This window comes from Polypterus senegalus, chromosome 13 (genome assembly GCF_016835505.1).
Source record: "Polypterus senegalus isolate Bchr_013 chromosome 13, ASM1683550v1, whole genome shotgun sequence".
NCBI classification, from domain to species: Eukaryota; Metazoa; Chordata; class Cladistia; order Polypteriformes; family Polypteridae; genus Polypterus; species Polypterus senegalus.
Window position 1 is genome coordinate 141,417,031 of NC_053166.1, and position 23,457 is coordinate 141,440,487.

The 23,457-nt window shown below is 36.7% G+C and overlaps 1 protein-coding gene across 1 annotated transcript; it reads right to left on the reverse strand.

The window, feature by feature from the left end:
- Window positions 1-1,590: 1,590 nt before the first annotated feature.
- On the reverse strand, window positions 1,591-22,255 carry ptcd1 (pentatricopeptide repeat domain 1). The gene is made up of 9 exons (XM_039775697.1): window positions 22,155-22,255; window positions 19,301-19,819; window positions 18,639-18,779; window positions 17,222-17,440; window positions 16,950-17,051; window positions 7,145-7,891; window positions 6,494-6,610; window positions 1,907-2,089; window positions 1,591-1,818 (listed from the first exon to the last, which is right to left on the reverse strand). Exons 2-9 carry the CDS (start codon window positions 19,769-19,771, stop codon window positions 1,639-1,641), a joined length of 2,160 nt encoding a protein of 719 aa, XP_039631631.1. The 5' UTR covers window positions 19,772-19,819; window positions 22,155-22,255; the 3' UTR covers window positions 1,591-1,638.
- Between the last annotated feature and the right edge of the window lie 1,202 nt (window positions 22,256-23,457).

Here is a 23,457-nt window from a genome sequence, read left to right on the forward strand (position 1 = left end):
AGGGCCTTGCTCAAGGGTCCAACAGAGCAGAGTCCCTTTTAGCATTTACGGGATTTGAACCGGCAACCTTCTGATTGCCAGTGCTGATCCCTAGCCTCAGAGCTACCACTCTGCCGAAAGTAAGGCTATGAGGTCATGAGGGTCCTGGGAGGGTTGCCGTCTGCACAGTGTTTGTACATTCTCTTGTCTGTGTCGCTTTGTCCAGTCATTAGTCTTGGGTTTTCCACAGTGCATACAAGTCAGCATTTGCTTAATGGACAATTCTAAATGGTTCCAATAGTCAGATTTCACAGTACTCTTTACAAGTGATAATAAAGACCATATAAATGTATAATTTCATCCTGTTATAAACTGGTGTCTTGTCCATTGCTGTTGGGGTTAGTTGTGGCTTCCTACACCTCATGCATCTCAAAATTAGAATATCGTGAAAAAGGTTTTTGTAATTTATTTCAAAAAGAGAAACCTTCATATATGCCATATTCATTACATGTGAAGTTAAATATTTTAAACTTTTTATTTTCTTTTAATGTCGATGATGATGGGCAGCTTATGAAAAACAGAAATCCAGCATCTCAAATTATTAGATCATTACCTATGATCAATCAAAAAGGGTCTGCAATATGCAGAAAAAGTCAAACTTCTGAAAAGTATGTTCATTTTATATATACTTTGTTGAGGCTCCCTTAACACGAATTACATTTACATTATAAATACGACAGTTGTAGCCCCTTTCCTGAAGACGTCTGTGCTTAGTGGCTCTTAATACACTGACATCAGCCTCAGTCCAATCCTTCTGAAGCTCTCCCAGGTTCTTGAATCAAGTTTTCTTGACAGTCCTCTCAAGGCTGTAGTCACCTCCGTTACTTGTGCACCTTTTCTTACCGTACTGTTCCTTTAATATCCTTCAATATAGTACACTGTAAACAGCCAGCCTTTTCAGCAATGACCTCTAGCTTACCATCCAGTTGGTCAGAAACATGCACACCAGTGGCCTGCTGGAGGTCATTTTGAAGGGCTCTGGCTGTAACCGCCCACCCCATGTTCCTCCTCAAAGGCACAGATACCAGTCCTGCTGCTGGGTTGATGCATTTGTATGACCCTGTCCAGCTGTCCTTGTGTAGAAGCCAGTCTCTTTGTATCCCCTCCATACTCTTGAGACTGTGTCAAGAGACATTGAAAACCCTCTTGTGATGGCATATATTGGTATGCCATCCTGGAGGAGCTTTGACTACCTATGCAACCTGAATCAGCTGCATGTACCACCTCATGCTACCCGTAGTGACAAGGACACTAGCAAAACACAAAACTACAGAAGAATCAGTCAGGAAGGATAAGGAAAGTGCAATTGTCTGTGGCCACCACCTGCAAATCCATTCCCTTTTTGGGGGGTGTTTTGTGGTTGCCTCTCCAGTGGCCCTGTTGTCACTTTCATTTTCAGCAAAGCAGGTGAAGTTGATTCACAATCACTTGTGCTTCCTAACTGGACAGATCAATATCCCAGAAGCTTAACTGACTTGTCGTTGGACTGCCATGATTAAGTGTTTCCTTCAATTTTTGAGCAATGTAGTTAACAAAACAAACAAAAACAAATTCTACTTATGTGCTTTTTATTTTGCATTATAAAAATTATAGTTCATATTATGTCCTGTGAGCTGCTTTGCTAACTCCCTCATTCTCATCTACTGAAACATGTTTGTGGACTTTTCTGAACTTCTCCCAGGGGTGTGGTGTCTCTTCGGCAGAAGTTGTCTTCAACCAGTACTTGTAGTAACCACGGAATCCATCAATCTTTTCCAAATAGGTGTTTTTTGCCTTGTACTACAGTGGAACAATAAAGTACAATGAATTAGTATTACATAAGATAACTCCTTGTAAAAACGGCACAAAGACAGCTAAGTAAACTTACTCTGTTGAATTTTGCTGGGTATTGTGCTGCAAATTCCAGCTGCCGAATAATAACTTCATTGGGAGAAACCTTGTTTACCTTCATGTCTTTCAGGATCTCAGTGAGAAACACATAATCCAGCTGTTTAACAGCATTTCTTATGAGTGCACCATACACATAGACATTGGGGGTCACACCAGATATCTGAAGTAGAGGCAAAAGAAATCACAAATTCATTTCATTTGTACAAATAAAACATGCTTCTAAAATATTGCACAACTGATTAACCTCTTCCACACTCAAAATAAAGCTGCTAGAATTTTACTGGTTGATGGCACATATCTATATTCCATAACTAGACTATGTACAACATCTTCATGGCAAATTTCAAAGTTTTACTATACATGGTTGCATTACCTAAAAATTGCACAAATTGTTCAGCATCCCCCTCACTTTCACTCTCTGGTGCAACTGTTAACTTTAAGATTTTAACCCCTCTACCCATTAGTGTACAGTCAATGCACTCATTTCTTTTGGCTAAGTTTTAGCACTATTCTCAACAAGTCCTAGAAATGTAGGAATGAATGTGGTTGAGAGGTTTAGGGTAATTTTTCAAGGGAGAGCTGAAAGTTTGTGTTACAAATGGTGTATGCCATTCTCATAGAACATTCTAACAGTGATTTGGTTATCCCTTATGAACTGGACTTCTTCCTGCACGCTTTATCTTGTTCATACACCAATAAACCCTTCCCAACCTATGTGGTTTAGGCATTTTGATGCTTAACTATGAAATTTCAATGGACTTACTGACTGATTGTCACATGTGCAATTTGAAAAAACTAAAATGTGCAGAACAAAGAATGTCTTCATATATAAAAGAACAATCTTTGTTTTATTATTTCTTTAAATTTGGCACATAACTCCTTTTCTTCATGTAGTATGGTTCTGACATATAACTTAATAGAAAAACAATGTTTAGGCATATGCAGGTTATGATCCTTTCAAGTGAATTATAGTAACAAAATTTTAACCTAAATTCTAATATGTATGAATTGATCTTATTTTCTCATAAGTATATACTGAGTGCCTGGATATTTTTGAAACACTTCTACATTTACCTTAAACCTAAGGATATCATTTTTCCTCAGTTAAATAATAACAAATACTGTACACTGTTTGCTTTGTTACCAAAATAAATATGTGCAGTAAATCTTTAAAACACATCCATGCATTATAAAAAAGCAGTAATAAGTCGAGTCTGAAAGAACCCATTAAAAACACCAAACACCCCCATTATCTAAAAGTTTTTATCCCCCCACATAAAAATTCAATTTATGCTACTTTATATAGAATCAATACAATCCATACTGAAAATATGGGTTAAAACATTTAAACAATTGGAGGTTGAAAACTGTTTAGGAAAATAATACAACTGCTTATAAGTCTCACCTCCTATGACACTTAACCCCAAATCACAGTGCGCTTTTTGAAGAAAGAAAAAAAAAAACAAAGTTTCAACATAGCCTCTTGATCAAACTGCAGGGTGATTCTATAAAGCCCAACTGAATCAAATCAAGCAGAACAACAAAGTGACCGCTGACAGACCCTGGTAAAATGGGTTTTTAAACACCCCCTCATTGGTCCTCCCAATAGGCAGTTACAGTTGAGCAGCAAGCAAAGTAGGGCGCCTTTAGTGAGACTGAGATATTGGCCTGTGCAGTATGGATGTTCAGGATAAGGAAAAAGTGTCAGAACATTTCTGAATGCAGGACACAGGTGGCTCTGAGGCAAAGGTTCTGTGCCAGTATCCAGAAGGTTGCCGGTTCAAATCCCCGTCACTGCCAAAAGAGATCCTACTCTGCTGGGCCCTTGAGCAAGACCCTTAACCTGTAATTGCTCCAGGGGCGCTGTACAATGGCTGACCCTGCGCTCTGACCCCAAGGGGTATGTGAAAACTAACAAATTCCTAATACAAGAAATTGTATAAGGCGAAATAATTAACAAAATATATATATGGTGAGGACAATAAGCAATGTTTGTCATCATTTGTAACAGGTGTCGATGTCAGTGGCTTCTTTAACCATTTCAAGCAGTGATGTTACTTTCAGCCGAGCTGCCTGATCTACTTATAGGCACATCAGTAGGTTGGCAGTGCCCAGAGTGGTATATTATTCCACATTTTAGTATTTTGGGGGGAAAAAAAAAGTTATTGTGAGATGTGCTTGAACATTTTTTCCCCCCCTCTTAGTTCCTGCTGGAGTGGCACAGCAGCCTTATGTGTTGTTTTAGTATCCCCATTTAAGAGCATGTACAGTCAAGTCCACATGTATTTGGACAGTGACAGAATTTCCATAAATTTGGCTCTGTACACCACCATAATTGGATTTGAAACAAAGGAATGAAGATGTGATTGAAGTATAGATTTTCAGTTTTAATTCAAGGGTTTTAACTAAAATAGGGTATGAGCCATTTAGAAAAGTCATTTTTATAAATGGTCCCCCGATTTTCAGGGGCTCTAAAGTATTTGGACAAATTAACATAATCATAAATATAATGATCATTTTCAATATTTGGTTGAAAATCCTTTACAGTCAACGACTGCCTGAAGTCTGCAACCCATGGCCATCTTCAGGTGCTGGGTTTCTACCCTACTGATATTTTGCCAGGCCTTTACTGCAGCCAATTTTCAGTTGCTGCTTGTTCATTGGACTTTCTGCCATCAGTTTTGTCTTCACCAAGTGAAATGCATTTCCTGTTGAGTTGAGGTCAGTTGATTGGCTTGGCCATTGAAGAATACTCCATTTCTTTGCCTTGAAAAGCAGTTGTTTGTTGTCACAGTATGTTTTGGTTCATTGTCCATATGCACTGTGATGTGTCATCCTATCCGTTTTGCAGCATTTGGCTTAACGTGGTGAGCAGACAACATAGCCCTGTGCACTTCAGAAATCATCCTGCCATTTCTGCCAGCAGTCATTATCAATAAACACCAGTGACTGATTTCCATTTGCAGCCATGCATGCCCATGCCAAAACACTGCCTTCACCATGTTTCACAGATGATGTGGTATGCTAGAAATCATGAGCTGATTCTTCTCTTCTACACACTCTTATCTTTCCAACATTGTGGTACATATTGATCTTGCTTTATTTGTCCAAAGAAAAGTGTTCCACCACTGGACTGGGTTCTAAAATTTTTTTCTGACAAAGTCTAATTTACCCTTCCTATGCTTGAGGTTTACCAGTGGTTTGCATCTTGTGGTAAACCATCCGTCTTTACTTTCATTAAATTTTCTCTTGATTGTAGACTTTGGCAATGATAAGTCTATCTAACGGAATGTGTTCTTGGTTTGGCTAAATGTTAATTGGCTTTTCTTCACTAAAGAAAGAATTCTCCAATCATCCAGCACAGTTTTCCTCCACAACGCCAGAAAGGTCTGGACAATCATGGAAGTCACGCATGCATTCCTTCTCTTTAACAATATACCAGATGGTTGATTTGTCCACTCCTGGTGTTTCTGTTCTCTCCCTCTGCTGGGTTTGTTTTGTTTTCTAAGCCTAACAATAGACTTTTATTTACTTGCATGTACATCTCTTTGGACCTCATATTAAGAGTTCTCAGATACAGACCTTTTATCTGCTACATAGTTAATGAAATAATGAAGGAACTTCTTCTTAGCCAACAGTCCATAAACTTTTGAGCCCGTGAAAATGGCAGGCTATGCAGAAAAATGGCTGTCATTCCTAAACGTCTCATACAATATTTCTGGTAAACCCCTTAAATTAAAGCTGAAAGTCTACACTTCAATCACATAATGACTTTGTTATTTCAAATCCATTGTGGTGGTGTACAGAGCCAAAATTATGAAAATTGTGTCACTGTTTAAATACTTCATGGACCTGACTATAGAAACTTTCAGAAAAAAAATTTCAAAATTTGTACAATGGTTAGTTACTTCTTTGCATTTGGTGTATGGAAAGTAAGTGCTGCACATATAAACTAAGAACTGTCTGGGTTATGCAAATAACTCTTATATCTACCTGAATAAAGTTTACTTTTTTCACCATTCAAATTATTTTTTTGCTTTATTTTTGTTTTGACATGTTGAATTGAAATGGCTAAAAGCAAACAAGCAGGCAGAATCAAGCTACTTTATTAGCAACTATGCGTCTGCCTAGCACAAACCGAAAAAGGGGACGAGAGATAGAGAGAGAAGGGAGAGAGCATACAGCAAGTGGGCAAAACCAGGAAAAAGAAACTGTAATTCCAAACAGGAGAATGGATGCAGTTCCCAACTTTTAAGGAATAACCACCTACATTAACATAAAACATGGAATGAACTGCGGAGACTCTGTGTCATACAAGCAGACATTGTAAAGGCAAAGAGAAAAGTCACGTGGACTGCAAATACTTATCAGAATTTGCCAAGAATATGACAAACATTAAATCTACCTATTTTGAATTGCTCTTTAAGCTTAAAATGTCCATGTAAACATGTACATTCTTCCAATTCCTTATTTAAAATGTTTACCAAGTTTCTTGGATTATACCATCCCTAATCCACATCATTTATCCAGCTGTCCTTCCTATAGATTGCTAGATAATACTTACTTTCATGTCTGCCAAAAGTTGTAATCCATCCTTCTTTTTTGTACATGCTGTTGCCAAAGCATTGAAAGTATGCAGGTTGGGAGCCAGAGAATGATCAACCAGCACTGGAAGAAGAGCCTAATAATTGTGTCAGAGAAGTGAAGAGAGTTATAGACACTGGTTGTTTCTCTGCAGTTTTCACAGTAGAGGGAAGGTACCTCCTGACCCTGTATAGTAATTATCATAGAACTGGTAATTATTGCTATGTGCAGAGAATACAGTGAAAGTTGTACTTGCATGCGCTAATCCACAGGCATCATGATGAGTGAATATATAAACATGAACATTTTTAGAAATCATTTTAAAGCAAAATCTACTATAAGGACACATTCAATTTCATATAAATGCTGATGACATTGTTATATATTTATAAATAAAAAGTTTAACACATTGGTTTCTAAACATACCACTACTTCCTACCAATCATTATAATGAACAATGCTGGACCTTGTATTGTTCACATGAAGGAACCTGAAATTGCACACATTTATGAAAATAATGAATCAGGCAGTCCAGCTAATTTATCCATGTCTGTTTTCTATAAAATATTTTGTTGCGTCATAAAGGTTCTTACAAATTAATGAAAATAAAAAGCTCACATGCATGACTTACCTTGGACCCTTCCAGATCACCTAATCTAGACCTTTTCCTTATCAGAGTGTTAAAGAAAGAGACATCAGGCTTTAGATTGTAGTCTTTAAACACAGACAGCAACTTGGACTCTGCATAACTCTTTGACTGCACTATTTCAGCCAATAAAGTTAGAGTTTTAATGTCTGGGGCTACACTATGCTCTTTCATTTTGCCTAAAAATCCATCCATGCATCCTATGAGGGAAAGCTTATCACTTGGTGTAACCACATGTCCAAGGGAGATTATGTTCTTGTTATTCACTCTTAGATCAAGCAGATTAGGTATTTGAAAATCAGAATCTGTTTCTGATTTGGTTAAAACGCTTATGTTTTTGATGGGCACCAAATCACCGCTAAGCTCTTCAGTTATGTTAGTGCTATTCGTATCTCTTCTTTGGAAAAAGTCCTCACTTTTCTTTTTTATGCATGGGTGTTCATCCTTCTGCAATGTTGTGTGCTCTTCTTTCTCTACACCAGCAATTCCAAATATCTGCTCTTCCAGCATTTTAATATCAATAACTGCTCTGTTTTTTCTTTCATGTTGACCCTTGGTGATCCATTGATTTTTCCTCTTTGTAGATTTTGTGCATTTTTCTTCATTTCCTGCCAAGAGAATGCGAGAGGCCATTCCCACGTCACCTATATCACAATCCCGGGTAGCGCGGAGCATTAAGTTGTAGCTATAGATGTCAGGTGTTATTTCTAGCTTTAACATCTGATGCCAAATCTGTTACAGAAGAAGAGTAATAAAAATCATATTACAATAATGCATGTTAATAATACATAACATTCCCAGACTTTGTTAATCAAATTCAAGATCACAGAGGGCTGACACCCATTCTGAAAGCATTGGGTGAAAGGCTGGAAACAAACACATAAAACATATAGTTCACCTCTCAGTTATTTGGCCCAAATGCATATAATCACACTGACTAAATTTGGAATCAACAGTCAACCTAACATGTACATTTTGGAATGTGGGAAGAAAACTGAAATATAGTATTGTAGACAACAAAACTGTGGAAATTACAAAAGTATTCACTGTACATTTTTTTTTTTTAAAAGCTGCATAGTCTTGTACATATTTTTAGATTTGAACTGACTGAAATATATTACATTAAATAAGTCCTTGATTCAGAACTGGGAAGTTGCACTTTGGAAATGTAAAGAGACAACTGAAATATTTTTAAATATACTGTTTTTACAACAATATGCCTTGATAAAAATCTTGCAGATAAAAAGAAAAGTACGTATAAAACATATAACTTCATAGACACCCTGTTTAAATGGGCTGGCTCACTGCAAGTATGTTTTTATGGTAAGCAAATCTAAGATTCACAGCACTACTTACAACAATAGAATGTGTTACCCTCCATGGTAATTCAGAAAATATGTGCCCAACACATAACTATTTGCTTTCAAAATCTTTATAAGTTTGATGTCTGTTTTTATTTTTTAAACAAAAAAAAATGTTAAGGGCAATAACAAGTGCACTTCATCAAGTCATTTTTTCCTTAGTAAGAGACAGGCAGTGTCAATTCACATATTGTGTGTGTGTGTGAGTGTGTATATATATATATATAAAATATATATATATACACACACACACACACACACACACACACACACAGTGGGATGCAAAAGTTTGGGCAACCTTGTTAATAGTCATTATTTTCCTGTATAAATCGTTGGTTGCTACGATAAAAAATGTCAGTTAAATATATCATATAGGAGACACACACAATGATATTTGAGAAGTGAAATGAAGTTTATTGGATTTACAGAAAGTGTGCAATAATTGTTCAAACAAAATCAGGCAGGTGCATAAATTTGGGCACCGTTGTCATTTTATTGATTCCAAAACTTTTAGAACTAATTATTGGAACTCAAATTGGCTCGGTAAGCTCAGTGACCCCTGACCCACATTCACAGGTGAATCCTATAATGAGAAAGAGTATTTAAGGGGGTCAATTGTAAGTTTCCCTCCTCTTTAATTTTCTCTGAAGAGTAGCAACATAGGGGTCACAAAACAACTCTCAAAATGACCTGAAGACAAAGATTGTTCACCATCATGGTTTAGGGGAAGGATACAGAAAGCTGTCCCAGAGATTTAAGCTGTCTGTTTCCACAGTTAGGAACATATTGGGGAAATGGAAGACCCCAGGCTCAGTTCAAGTTAAGGCTCGAAGTGGCAGACCAAGAAAGATTTCGGATAGACAGAAGCGATTAATGGTGAGAACAGTCAGAGTCAACCCACAGACCAGCACCAAAACCTACAACATCATCTTGCAGCAGATGGAGTCACTGTGCATCGTTCAACCATTCGGCGCACTTTACACAAGGAGATGCTGTATACGAGAGTGATGCAGAGGAAGCCTTTTCTCCGCCCACAGCACAAACAGAGCCACTTGAGGTATGCTCAAGCACATTTGGACAAGCCAGCTTCATTTTGGACAAGCCAGCTTCATTTTGGAATAAGGTGCTGTGGACTGATGAAACTAAAATTGAGTTATTTGGGCATAACAAGGGGCGTTATGCATGGAGGACAAAGAACACAGCATTCCAAGAAAAACACCTGCTACCTACAGTAAAATATGGTGGTGGTTCCATCATGCTGTGGGGCTGTGTGGCCAGTGCAGGGACTGGGAATCTTGTCAAAGTTGAGGGACGCATGGATTCCACTCAGTATCAGCAGATTCTGGAGATCAATGTCCAGGAATCAGTGACAAAGCTGAAGCTGCGCCGGGGCTGGATCTTTCAACAAGACAAAGACCCGAAACACTGCTCAAAATCCACTAAGGCATTCATGCAGAGGAACAAGTACACCATTCTGGAATGGCCATCTCAGTCCCAAGACCTGAATATAATTGAAAATCTGTGGTGAGAGTTAAAGAGAGCTGTCCATGCTCGGAAGCCATCAAACCTGAATGAACTAGAGATGTTTTGTAAAGAGGAATGGTCCAAAATACCTTCAACCACAATCCAGACTCTCATTGGAACCTACAGGAAGCGCTTAGAGGCTGTAATTTCTGCAAAAGGCGGATCTACTAAATATTGATTTCATTTCTTTTTTGTGGTGCCCAAATTTATGCACCTGCCTGATTTTGTTTGAACAATTGTTGGACACTTTCTGTAAATCCAATAAACTTCATTTCACTTCTCAAATATCACTGTGTGTGTCTCCTATATGATATACTAGCAGAATACCAAGGCCAGCGAGAAGTAGTGTGTTAAAGAAGGTACTAAAAAGAAAAGGAAAAATTTTAAAAATAACGTAACATGGTTGTTAATGTAATTGTTTTGTCATTGATATGAGTGTTGTTCTCATATCTATCTATATATCTATATCTATATATATCTATACTAATAAAAGGCAAAGCCCTCACTCACTCACTGACTCACTCACTCACTGACTCATCACTAATTCTCCAACTTCCCGTGTGGGTGGAAGGCTGAAATTTGGCAGGTTGATTCCTTACAGCTTCCTTACAAAAGTTGGGCAGGTTTTATATCGAAATTCTACGCGTAATGGTCATAACTGGAAGCAGTTTTTCTCCATTTACTGTAATGGAGATGAGCTTCAACGCCGTGGGGGCGGAGTTTCGTGTGACATCATCACGCCTCCCACGTAATCACGCAGTACATAGAAAACCAGGAAGACCTCAAAAAAGCGCTCAAGAAAACATGCATTATATAATTGAGAAGGCAGCGAAACAATAAGAAGCGAGTTCTGCTACTTCGGAAACAAAGCACGATGTAAACCTACACTTTAAATTAAGTTCATAGACAGGCTGCCGCTGGCGTTTGTAATTTAGTGCCTGCCCATAGAAGGCCGTCCGTCAGCGCAATCCAATAGCAAACTGCCACGGTAAATATTCACGGGTGAAGGACTGTGCTTATGGAGAGGAAGATGAGATGGTCAGGGTGGTGTTTGACACAAACTCAGCGAAACTGCGAGAGAAAGTTTTAAGTGCCAGGACTAAGGTAACATTAAATAAAGCTATGGACATAGCACGAGATGGCACCAGCACAGCTGGGAACCTTCGATGCAAGTACACCGAGTGGCTCACGTGAACTGACGAGTGCACAGATAAAAGCAACAGTTCCAAAGAGCTGAACAAAACCGAATTACACAGTTGAAAAGGCAGCAAAAATATGAAGCGCCTGATAAGCATATTCATAAATGCAGCTACTGTGGAAACAAAGCACACGGTGGAAAAGTCAATGTCCCGCTAAAGGAAGACAGTGTAAAAACCCGTGCATGCAGTGTGTCAGGTCTCAGATAAAGAAGAAGACGAGCTGTTTATTGATGCAGTAAGAAACGAATCGATGAATGAAACCTGTCATCTTTACAACGATTGACAAACACGGAATGTAACTTGAACACAACACATCGCACAAATACGACCCTGATTGAAAGAAATAATGATAATCAAATCCTTGATGACAGCAACATTCAATAACACTCACAAAACAATTACTGTATATTGACAATCATGTTACGTTATTTTTAAAATGTTCCCTTTTCTTTTTCATAACTTCTACTTCTCCACTGCGATACGCGGGTATATATTTAAATGTATATATATACCCCTATCTACAGTACATACTCAAGATAGACAAGCCACATGCTGTGGCTCAATTGTAGAGTCTTCGCCTCTAATGCCGACATTCGAGGTTCGATTCCCGAGAGAGGATGCACTGAGTATGTACGCGCTACTGATTCATTTTACCTTCGCATCTCCTTGGTTTGGGACGTATGAAAAAATATTCGGTTAACGCAGAATCATGTTACGTTATTTTTAAAATGTTTCCCTTTATTAGCACAAGCACAGCTGAGAAGCTTCGATGCATGTACTCCATAACGCGTTAAAAAAATAACGCATTTAATCACACTTTCAATTCCAAGCAAACGGAACTTTTGTCAATGCATCATTTCCTGGTACATCCATTACACTGATGCACACATCACAGCTACAAAAATGTTAGAGTCGGAATAAAGCGCGCTCCTACGACTGATCATTTCGACTTCCCGAGAAGCCTTGATAAAAGCATGGTTTTGTGCACAATGAAAAGCAAGCAAAATTAGATGCATTACAGAAAGCGGACTTTGTGGCTCTTACTGGGGATCATTGGACTTCCGTGACCGTTAGTAATTCTAATTACATCTAATTACAAAATGTTCAATGATCACACTGTTTTAGCCTAATGTACAAAATAATTTTGGCTAAGGTTACTCAGAGTTTAAAGATTAAGTTGGTCAAATTACCTTTTATGTTTCTGACTTATTTTTTCAGAAGAAAAACTGCACTTTATGTTGAAATTTTGGTTATTATTATTTAAAGACAATACTATTCTGAAAATCTACTTAAAGTACTTAAACTACCACTTTATTTTTAAGTCTGCCCAATTTTAACCAGGGATGATATTTTTGTTTCTGTTTTGAATTCAAATGCAGTTTAAAGGCTTTTTTTCAGAAATTAAAACAGCTTCAGTTTACAATATTCATGTCCATGTCTATTATTTGATTCTGTCGCCCACTAAAACACTTTTAAATAAAAAAAAAACAAACATTTGCGATTTGGGGCAAATTTACGTGCGATTACATACGATTAATCAAGATTAATTCTTACACAGCCTCTAATTAATTGGATTAATTTTTTAATCGAGTCCCACCCTATATATATATATATATGTGGATATATATATGTAGATTTGTATATATAAATGTGTATATACAGTATATATGTAGATATGTATATGTGTATATACAGTATGTATATATACAGTATGTGTATATATGTATATATATAACTGTGTATATATATGTGTATAGATGTGTATATATATATATATATATATATATATTTATATATATATGCCAGCAACACTCATGACAATGACAAAACAATTACATTGTCAATCATGTTACGTTATTATTAAAATGTTTCCTTTTCTTTTTACTTCTCGCTGCCAATCGCAGGTATTTTATATATATATATATATATATATATATATATATATATATATATATATATATATATATATATATATATATATACACACAGATATATACAGATATATATATATATATATACAGATATATATAAATAGATAGATATGACAACAACACTCAATATCAATGACAAAACAATTACATTAACAATCATCTTACGTTATTTTTAAAATGTTTGCTTTTCATTTTCATAACTTCTTTAACACACTACTTCTCCCGCTAAGCCGGTATTTTGCTAGTATATATATATATATATATATATATATATATATATATATATATATATATACCTATATTATATCTATATCTATATCTATATCTATATATATATATATATATATATACCCGCGCTTGGCAGCGGAGAAGTAGTGTGTTAAAGAAGAAAAGAGAAAGAAAAGGAAACATTTTGAAAATAACGTAACATGATTGTCAATGTAATTGTTTTGTCACTGTTATGAGTGTCGCTGTGATATATATATATATATAGCAAAATACCGCGCTTAGCGATGTCATGTGTTGAAGAAGTTATGAAAAGAAAAGGAAACATTTTAAAAATAATGTAACATGATTGTCAAAGTAATTGTTTTGTGTATTTGGCGGCAGCGCCATGAACTTGTTTTCGCAGCTGCATCAGAAAATGTACCACGACGCCTGACACGCCTCCTTTTTACTGTTTTCTCACAGCATGGATTGCTGCTGTCATATATACACACACACACACATACATACACATATCTTCATATCTATATACATATCTACATACACACACACACACACACACATTATATATATATATATATATATATATATATATATATATATATATATATACACACATACATACCTATCTACATCATATATACACACACATACATACACACATATATATAATTTGTGTGTGTGTATGTATGTATGTGTATATATATATATATATATATAAACACATACACATACATATACTTGTGTGTATGTTTGTATGTGTCTATATGTGTGTGTATAGGTTTGGTCACTGAGTGCAAGGGAAAAATAATAAATGATAGTCTATAAGTTATTAAACAGTAAAACATTAACGTTTTAAGAAGTACAGGTACAGTACATTGAAATTATATTTTCTATGTGAACGTTCAAATTTGTGCCTCTGGTAATGTGCCTTACCGGCATTTAAAGAAAATTAGTTTTGTGTCCTCTGCAGTGTTAAGAGAGAAAGGCTTTGGTTTGGGATAAAAGGAAAAAAGGTGTAAAGAAAGGAAAGTTGCCTTTTTCTTTTATATAGTATAGAGAGATGTGTTCGCTGACGTTATGATCGCCTTTTGGGGACAGTCGCGTGGGTCTTGTGTAGACTGGTGAGACGTCCCCGCCATTAATCGGCTGTGATGGCACTGTCAGTCCTGCACTCGTGTGCGTGTCTTCATAATTCGAGGTGAGGACCTGATAATCGTATACGTGCAAAAGAATGTGTGAATCGCCTTAATATTATTTTGCCGTGGTGTAGAAAAGGGGTCCCGTGTTTGCACTTGTCTGGGTTATAGCGCAGGGGGAGGATGAAAAAAATTAAAAGTGCTCACTTTGACTTAAGGCAGAAGCGCAGTCAGCATCTCAAAGGCTATATATATATATAGCAAAATACCCGCGCCTCGCAGCAGAGAAGTAGTGTGTTAAAGAAGTAATGAAAAAGAAAAGGAAACATTTTAATAATAACGTAACATGATTGACATTGTCATGAGTGTTGCTGTCATATATATGCCTGCCTAAATAAGTCACCCTCGCTTTGCTCTTACTTTTTACCGCTCATTTAATCATGGCTAGTGGCGGAAAAATTATAAAATGGAAGGAGGATGGCTTTACCAAAACAATTATTGATGGCGAATCGATTATTCAAAAAGCTTGAATTGGTGATCTGTTTTTCTGTGTTAACCTCATATTTTTTCATACTTCTTCTCAAACTAAGGTGGTGCGAGGGTAAAATGAATCGTGATGCGCTGATCAATGTAATCCATGTACCAGGAAATCATGCATTGACAAAAGCTCCCCTTTGCTTGTAATGCAAAGTGTGATTAAATGCATTATTTTTAACGCTATGGAGCACATGCATCGAAGCTTCTCGGCTGTGCTTGTGCTAAGAAAAGGAAAGATTTTAAAAATAACGTAACACGATTGTCAATGTGACCTTTTGTAAGTAGTGCCTGGAGGATTCAGTGTGTAGAGTATTTGGTGGCAGTCTGACGAAGTTGCTTCGGAAGACAGCGTTAGCCGCGGAGCTCAGCTCAGAGCAAAATGAGGTGGGAGGGAGATGATGACGTGACTCCCCCACCCGCCTTAACTGTCAATCCCCCACAAACACAGTCTCGAGTTTGCATAAGCACACCCTTCACCTACAATTTTAACTTAGTTACAAAGTGATCAAAACTCTCGCTTATATCCCGCGCCCTCTCATTAAACTTGTATCCCGCATTACCTGTGGGTATGTGAAACGCCAGCGGTAGCCTGTCTATGAACTTAATTTAAAGTTTAGGTTTACACCTTGCTTTCTTTCCGAGCTGGCAACACTCATGAATATGGTAGTATATGTCACTCGCTCACTTCTTATTGTTTCGCTGCCTTCTCAATTATAAAATGCATGTTTTTAAGCGCTTTTTGGAGGTCTTCCTGGTTTTCTACCCACTGCGTTGACAGTCAGTTCACGTGATTATGTGGGAGGCGTGATGATGTCACACAAAACTCCGCCCCCCCACGTCATTCCAGCTCAACTCCATTACAGTTAATGGAGAAAAATACCTTCCAGTTATGACCATTAGGTGTAGAATTTCGAAATGAAACCTGCCCAACTTTTGTAAGTAAGCTGTAAGGAATGAGCCTGCCAAATTTCAGCCTTCTACCTACACGGGAAGTTGGAGAATTAGTGATGGATGAGTGAGTGAGTCAGTGAGTGAGGGCTTTGCCTTTTATTAGTATAGATTTAACTGACATTTTTTATCGTAACAACCAACGATTTATACAGGAAAATAATGACTATTAACAAGGTTGCCCAAACTTTTGCATCCCACTGTATATACACACACACACACATACATATACCATACACACACAGCACTCTGCTGTAATATAGAAGTACGGATTCTGAGTGTTCACACTTGATATGAGCCCTCGGTTATATTTAGCCAGCTGTAAAGAAAACTTATTAAAATCAGAAGGGGAAACAGACGGGAAGAAATTTTGCAAATGAAAGGGAGGTGAATCATCAGGTACAGTAGAAGTGACAGATTACTTTTTCGGAGTGAAATATGCAATGAAGGAAAAGAACTGTACAATTCTAAAATCTTTTCCCAGTACCTTCCTGTCATGCATCAAGGGGCCAAAAAGAAAAACACTACTGTTATATGGCAACCTAGTTTAAGATTAAATACTCTCAATTAAATTCTAGTATGTTGAGAGTCAAAGAATGTATCTTCTACAAAATTGACTGGTCCCATTGTCAACTGGTTGTTCTTGGTAAAAATGTCTTCAGAGTACCACAGTTGACTGGATTTCAGGAGAAACATTTCCAAATAACTTAAAATCCCAAAACATAAAATAAATGTGGAACTGGAAAAAATAAATACTTCTTGTTTTAAAATTGAAAACTGGAATCAGATTTTTCAATGTAAAATAGAAATAAACAGTAGGAAGCTTCAATAATGCTATATTATTGACATAACAGAGAAATTGCATTTCAGCTATTAATGATCATTTTGCTTAAAAACTTTTGAACGATTTTAAAGATGTCACCCACTTGTAAAGCATATCTGAAACCTTGCTCTTTATCCTTTATACAGGCAATGAGAAGCAAGTTAAAGGTTTCTCGTGTGACTCCATGTCCTTGCTCCACTATTTCCTAAATAAATACATAAAGATATTAATTTTTAAATGACAGCTAACATCTGTTAACAAATGCTTTTATACATATCAGATTGCAAATACTGGTGCTCAAAGCTATTATTTATATACTGCAACCTAATATGCATTATATCATAAATCTGTAAAGACATATTAAAATTATCAAACCTTCAACACATCAAAGGAGCCTTTAAGATCAGCACAAACAGCAAAGGTTTTGAGGATGGCATGGTAGGTCGTTAAGTTGAACTGAATATTCTTTGCTTTCAGCTCTTGCCTCAATTTCAGGGCATGCTGCAGGCCCGAGTCCTTCCAAGGGGATTCTGCACAGGCATTAAACAGGGCTGTATAAGTGGCATCAGTGGGAACAAGGCCTCGCTTCTTCAGCTAGGTGAAAATAAAACAGAAGACTATGATGCACAGGAACATGATTTCTATATTCTGCTGAGCAGTGTTTATATCAGTCTTTCTGGTAATAAAAAATTCTGTAAATACACTGTCCATCAACTGTCTGAGAGGAATGTACAGAAGTGATATCATTAACTCTCCAAATAAACAGCATAGGATATATTTGTAACTGTACTTGCATATTATTATTCAATAACAAAACAGTTAAAACCTAACTCACATCTACCATTACATTAATGGTTTTAGTGTGCATATTTACTGCAAAATTCTTCTGCTCTGGACAACTTTCTAAAATTGAATCACTATCAGGCATATGTTAGCCATAACATTATTTGACTGATAACCAATAAAAAAAATAATTGATAGATGATCAGTGAATCTTGACACAAAAAAGCAGGCAACACAAAATATAAAAGGAATACTTTACCTTAACAACTCAGTGAAGGCTAAGAAGAAGCATGATGTGGATAGATACATGATATTAATGACTAACGAATTATGAGAAATAGTGGTGTCTTACAACAGAGAGAAAAATACAGTTTAAAGTTGTCAGTCTAGTTAAAATGACATCTTTGGACAACAAAGAAAAAATGTTTTCAGTGTGAACTGATACTGTAAAGAGAGGAAAAGTCCTAGACCCTAACCTATTGCCAAATTTGCTGAGCTCGAAATAGAAAACGTAAAGACTCTACAGATTCAGGCTGGGCCATCTTCAGTTGTTTCTTCACCTTCATACTCTATCATCTTGTAGAGTTGGGTGTCTCTTAATGTTCTCATCTTAAATAGATGTGATGTGTGCTCAATCAATAATGTAAAATAAAATATACAGGAGAAGTCTACAAAGGGTAGCGACAATGACATTTGCAATTAATACAAATGTTTTTCAGTGCTTTGAGGAAGTAAAACTGCTAAATATGCTACTGTCTCACCATTTTATTAATATGCAAAAATGTAAATGTAAAGGGCTTCAGAATGGAGTTCACATACTGTATAGAGATATGTAAAATAAAATTTATTTACAACTGGATCTTACCAATATTATAAAAAGGTATTCTTACAATTCATTACAGAAGCATTTTCTCCCAATGTCTCCTTTAGAAACATAAAATTACTGAACTCTTCAAAACATTTCTTTAAAATTAATCTGCAAGGAATTTGCTGTAATTAAATAACTCACATCATTGTACAGTTTTAAAGCTTTTTTGATGTATCCTGCCCTTCCGCAGCCTCCAATCAACACTGTGTAGTTATATTCTTCTGGGGGGATGTGTTCACCTTTCAACATTTGAGTCTCAAACATGTCCAAGGCCTCAGGAAGCTGTGTGGAAAACAAGTGTATCATTGATTATTAAAGAAAATTAAACAGAAACAGAAGTTAGTGTTTGTCAATAAATTAAAATTAGTAACTTGAATAGAGATTTGATACATTCATCAACATTTCGTTAATACCCTTGTAATGATATTAAGACTAACTTCTTTATTGAAGCCACAAAACAAACAATATTTTACTGCAAAAGGATTAATGTTGTCCTAATTTTGCAGTGTGTATGTGTTTAAAGGATTTGCTTTCTAACAAAGTCAGGCAAAGTCATATTTAGCAGAACCTACACACCTCTGAAGAGAATTTCTCTCTGTGAAAGACTGAAAGCTGCTGTATTTTGAATACAGGTAAAACCATCAAAAACAGACTTAACCAAAATTTGCAAAAGCAGAATGCCAATAATATTTGTGTTCAATACAGAATTAGGCTCAGTCATTTACACAACAGTCAAGAATCTAGAAACAGTTTTTACTAATCAAATTTCACTGGACAGAAGATTTTTTTTAACATGGTTTTACCTGACCATCCTTGATTAGCTTCTTACATTGCAGAAAGTACCAGTAAGGTGTATTTCTTCTGACTGGCTTGGAAGGCATCTCAAATTCTTCTTTGACATCCTCTGTATCCCTAAATTGCAAATCCTGTAAATCAGGTGATGTTTTGCGAAATACTTTTCTGGATGAAAGGGTTTTGCTCATATTTCCAAAACTATCTTCATTGCTGTTGATAGTTCCTATATTATCATGAGAATCAATGTCAAAGTCAGTTGATGTGAGTTTTCTTCCATGAACCTCTGGAGATGATAGCCAATTATAAGCTGAAAGGGATTTGCTGTAGGTTCTGATTGGAGTGTTTAGAATACTCCTGGAAAATGGGTCTGAACAATGTCCAACTTTTGCTGTAACTGTTTTGCATGGCTGAGATAAATATGTCAAAGATCTTAAAATCAAGTGCCTTTGACAACAAATCAAATACCTAATTCTGAGCATCCTATCTGCTTTAGACAATTGCCACAAGGGTTGAAGAAACTGGTTTACCTACATACAGAAAAAGAAATAAGTTACAGTGAGTTAGTATGATTATGGTGAACACCTGTAAATGTTTTCCTATCTCTTGTGACACACTTTACTATTAGGAAGACAACAGAACTTTAAAATTAATTTACTATTCTTCTTTGTGAGAATATTTGATTGGTTAGCCAAACATTCACCTGACTCACTTTCTAACACACTTTTGCAGTTCAGAATTATACAGAGCTTGTGCCTATCTCATCAGGACTGTATACAAAGTGGATACCAATCCTAGACATCGCAAGGCCTGCTTGACAGCTGTCATGTTAAGTCATTTTGTTGTCACATCACTTAACATGAATGTACAGGTGAATAAAAAACTTGTATACAAAGTGCCCATCGGTAACACACCATAAATAAATTAAAATATCAATTCACCAATCACATAATGTGTAAAAATAAACACACAGGTAAACAGACATTCTCACAATGTATGGCTGCCACTGGAAATTGTTTCCTTGTAGTTATTGATGAGATGACTTGTTATAAAAGCAACAGGGTGAATTCTGAGGTGTGCAGTGACAAATTATTTACTCAGATACAAAACATTTCATTGAAACTCATTGGAATGCTGTTTACACTGCAGCAGGGCATCACTGCAAAGCATACTGCTAAAGCAAACAGAGTTCTTCAAAGGCAAAAAGTGTAATGTCCTGGAATGGCGGAATCAATCACATGACAAAACCCAACAGAGCATGCTTTCAGTTGTCAATGTCAAGACTAAAGGCATCAAGGCCCCAAAATTGGTGGAAACTGAAGATGGCTTCAGAGTACTCCCGGCAGAACATCATCAGGAAAGAAACCTTACACCTTGTGGAGCCTAGAAGTCCCAGAATTCAGACAGTCGCTGACTGCAAAGGATTTACAACCAAGTATTAAACATGACAACAGAATATCCTCAATTATACAGAATAATTTTAAATTGTCCAATTACTTTCGCTTTCTTTAAGGGGTAGTGTCGGCAGATATACTTTTCATGTCAAAACCAGCGACTGAATGATGATAGTCTGCACTAAAAACTCATACCTTTTGTTTTATTTCAATATTAGTATTCATGAACAGAAAGCCTTAATACTGTAATAATTTTGTCAGTGTCAAAATGCTAATGGACTATATATTTTGAAGTAAATGTGCAAATCAGAAATGACCACAATTAAATTTAGCAAATAGAATATTATAGGGTATTTGACCCCAGAAAGATTCACATGGACACTTAACAAAAAATAAATTACTCGAACAGGTGGCTTAAACATGGTTACTTAGAGGAAAGTGTGACATTTGAAGACGTGACCTCACCTTACGCTACAGTAAACTATTTACTCACCTATTCTCTAAACTCCATTATGAGGTAGAGCAGGGTCAGAGCGTCGGGCATAAGCCAAGGAGACTGGACGTAACGCCAGTCTATCGCTGTTCACATCTTCCCATATTAATGTAAGGCCAACCATATGAAGTAAAAATAGAATAGGAAGTCTACGTCAGACGCCGACTTCACCCTTCATAGTGGACAGTTAAAAAGCAAGCGCCAACAAAGCTACATTTCACTGTACGTTACACACCAACATACACGCATGCTACTTCTTCTCGTAGTGTCCGGTTGAACGACGCGCACATGCGCAAGTATCACGTGACTGTTTCTCGTCGCCATTTCCTCAGGTTAGCTAATGGATAGCAGAACATTCGATAAAGGAATTGGGCGGGCTCCAGAGTCTACGTTGAATTTTATTACTATACTTGAATTAAACGAGTAACTTTCCAGCGGTTCGAATGGTGAAGATTTCTATTATTTTTCTTTCACTTTTCCAATACGGTCATATAATTATCGAATATAATACATTTCAAGTAGCGATAAAAAGATTTGTTCTGTCAACAAAACGTAATTTGCTCCTTCCAATGACAGCAGGTAGCAGTATAGTATTAACTGAATCAGTAACGGTAGCTAAATAACATTACCGAACAATTGACGGTAATCTAAGCTATTTTTTCTTTTTTGTTTGTCAAAATTTCTTACTTTGTGCTTTTCCACAATTCAGCCTAAAACTAACTAGTACGCTAGAGAAGCTTTGTGTTGGAGAAATTTGCAAATGTGTTCTCAGTGCTCGATTAACGATAGCAACCATTAACAATTCTCAGCAATGTGTCAGCTAGGTACTGTGCCATCAAACAATATTTGTTAAAAACTTGATATTGAAACTGTCACACTATTGCTATTCCAGTAAACCAATAGCTTTAGTGTAGTGGCGACTGAAGTAAGGCGAGCTAGCTTACAAGAAGATGGACAAATTTAGATTTCTAAACACACCTGCAATTGCAGCACGGGCTGCTTCCTCGTTGTTTTCGTTTTTATCTTGACTGGTGTTGACTGAAGCCATCTCTCTGAGAAAGGATCACAGTGTTGATAGGTGACAATCAATGATGTGAATCTAATGATTAATAAAATACCAGTTAGCACCATTAGGGACCCTCCTCCCATTGGCTATTCGATCACGGGCCCCACGCGCAGTGCGCATAGGAAGGGGCAGCTGTGCCCACATCATGCAGCTCTTGATTGAAGTGAAAATAATTTTTAAGCAGCTACCTTCACCTGGGTTCGCTCCCCGGGTCCCTCCTGCGTGGAGTTTGCATGTTGTCCCCGTGTCTGCGTGGGTTCCCTCCGGGTGCTCCGGTTTCCTCCCAAAGTCCAAACACATGCAGGTTAGGTGCATTGGCGATCCTGAATTGTCCCTAGTGTGTGTGTGCCCTGGGGTGGGCTGGCGCCCTGCCCGGGGTTTGTTCCTGCCTTGCACATTGTGCTGGCTGGGATTGGCTCCAGCAGACCCCCGTGACCCTATGTTAGGATATAGCGGGTTGGACGATGACTGACTGACAGATACCTTCAAAAATCCTTTCACCATTCAGATGCTATTGCACATCAACTTATTTTGAACCACTGACTAGTTAATATTATTCCAGGTGAGGGTGTTATGTGTTATAATGTTGTGCTCACACAATATCTTTCATTGTAACATCAACAGGTAGAAAGATAACAATTTAAAAAGAAGTTAACATAAATTTAGTCATTCTGCAAAAATTGTAATTCCTAATATTTATGTAGAAATACAATGCTACAAACTGGTATTTGTTAAACTGTACTTCTAGCAATTCTGTCTAAGGTTGCCAATATATGTTCATTATATGTTAATTAGTGTTCCCTAATTTTAATTCTTATTTATTTTGTCTTTTTTCTCTTTATTCGTCATGTAAAGCACTTTGAGCTACATTGTTTGTATGAAAATGTGCTATATAAATAAATGTTGTTTTTCAATGGAATTTGCTTCGTTGTCTTGAAATAGAGTAAAAATTATTTTCAAATAAATATCAGGATTATGTTGGTTATGTTTTTTTTTTTTTAATTTGCTAACAAGCAACCTGGGCAAAAACATCATGAAACACTCTTCATCTTTGTCAAATACACATCAACTTTCTGTACACAACACAATGTCCTTTTTAGCTCTACACATTTAATTTACTTTACAATCAGCTATTCAGATGCACACCTTAAAACTGCCTTTAAGTCATAATTTATTTTCCAAACTTTTTACTGAAAATTTAATGACTTTATTATA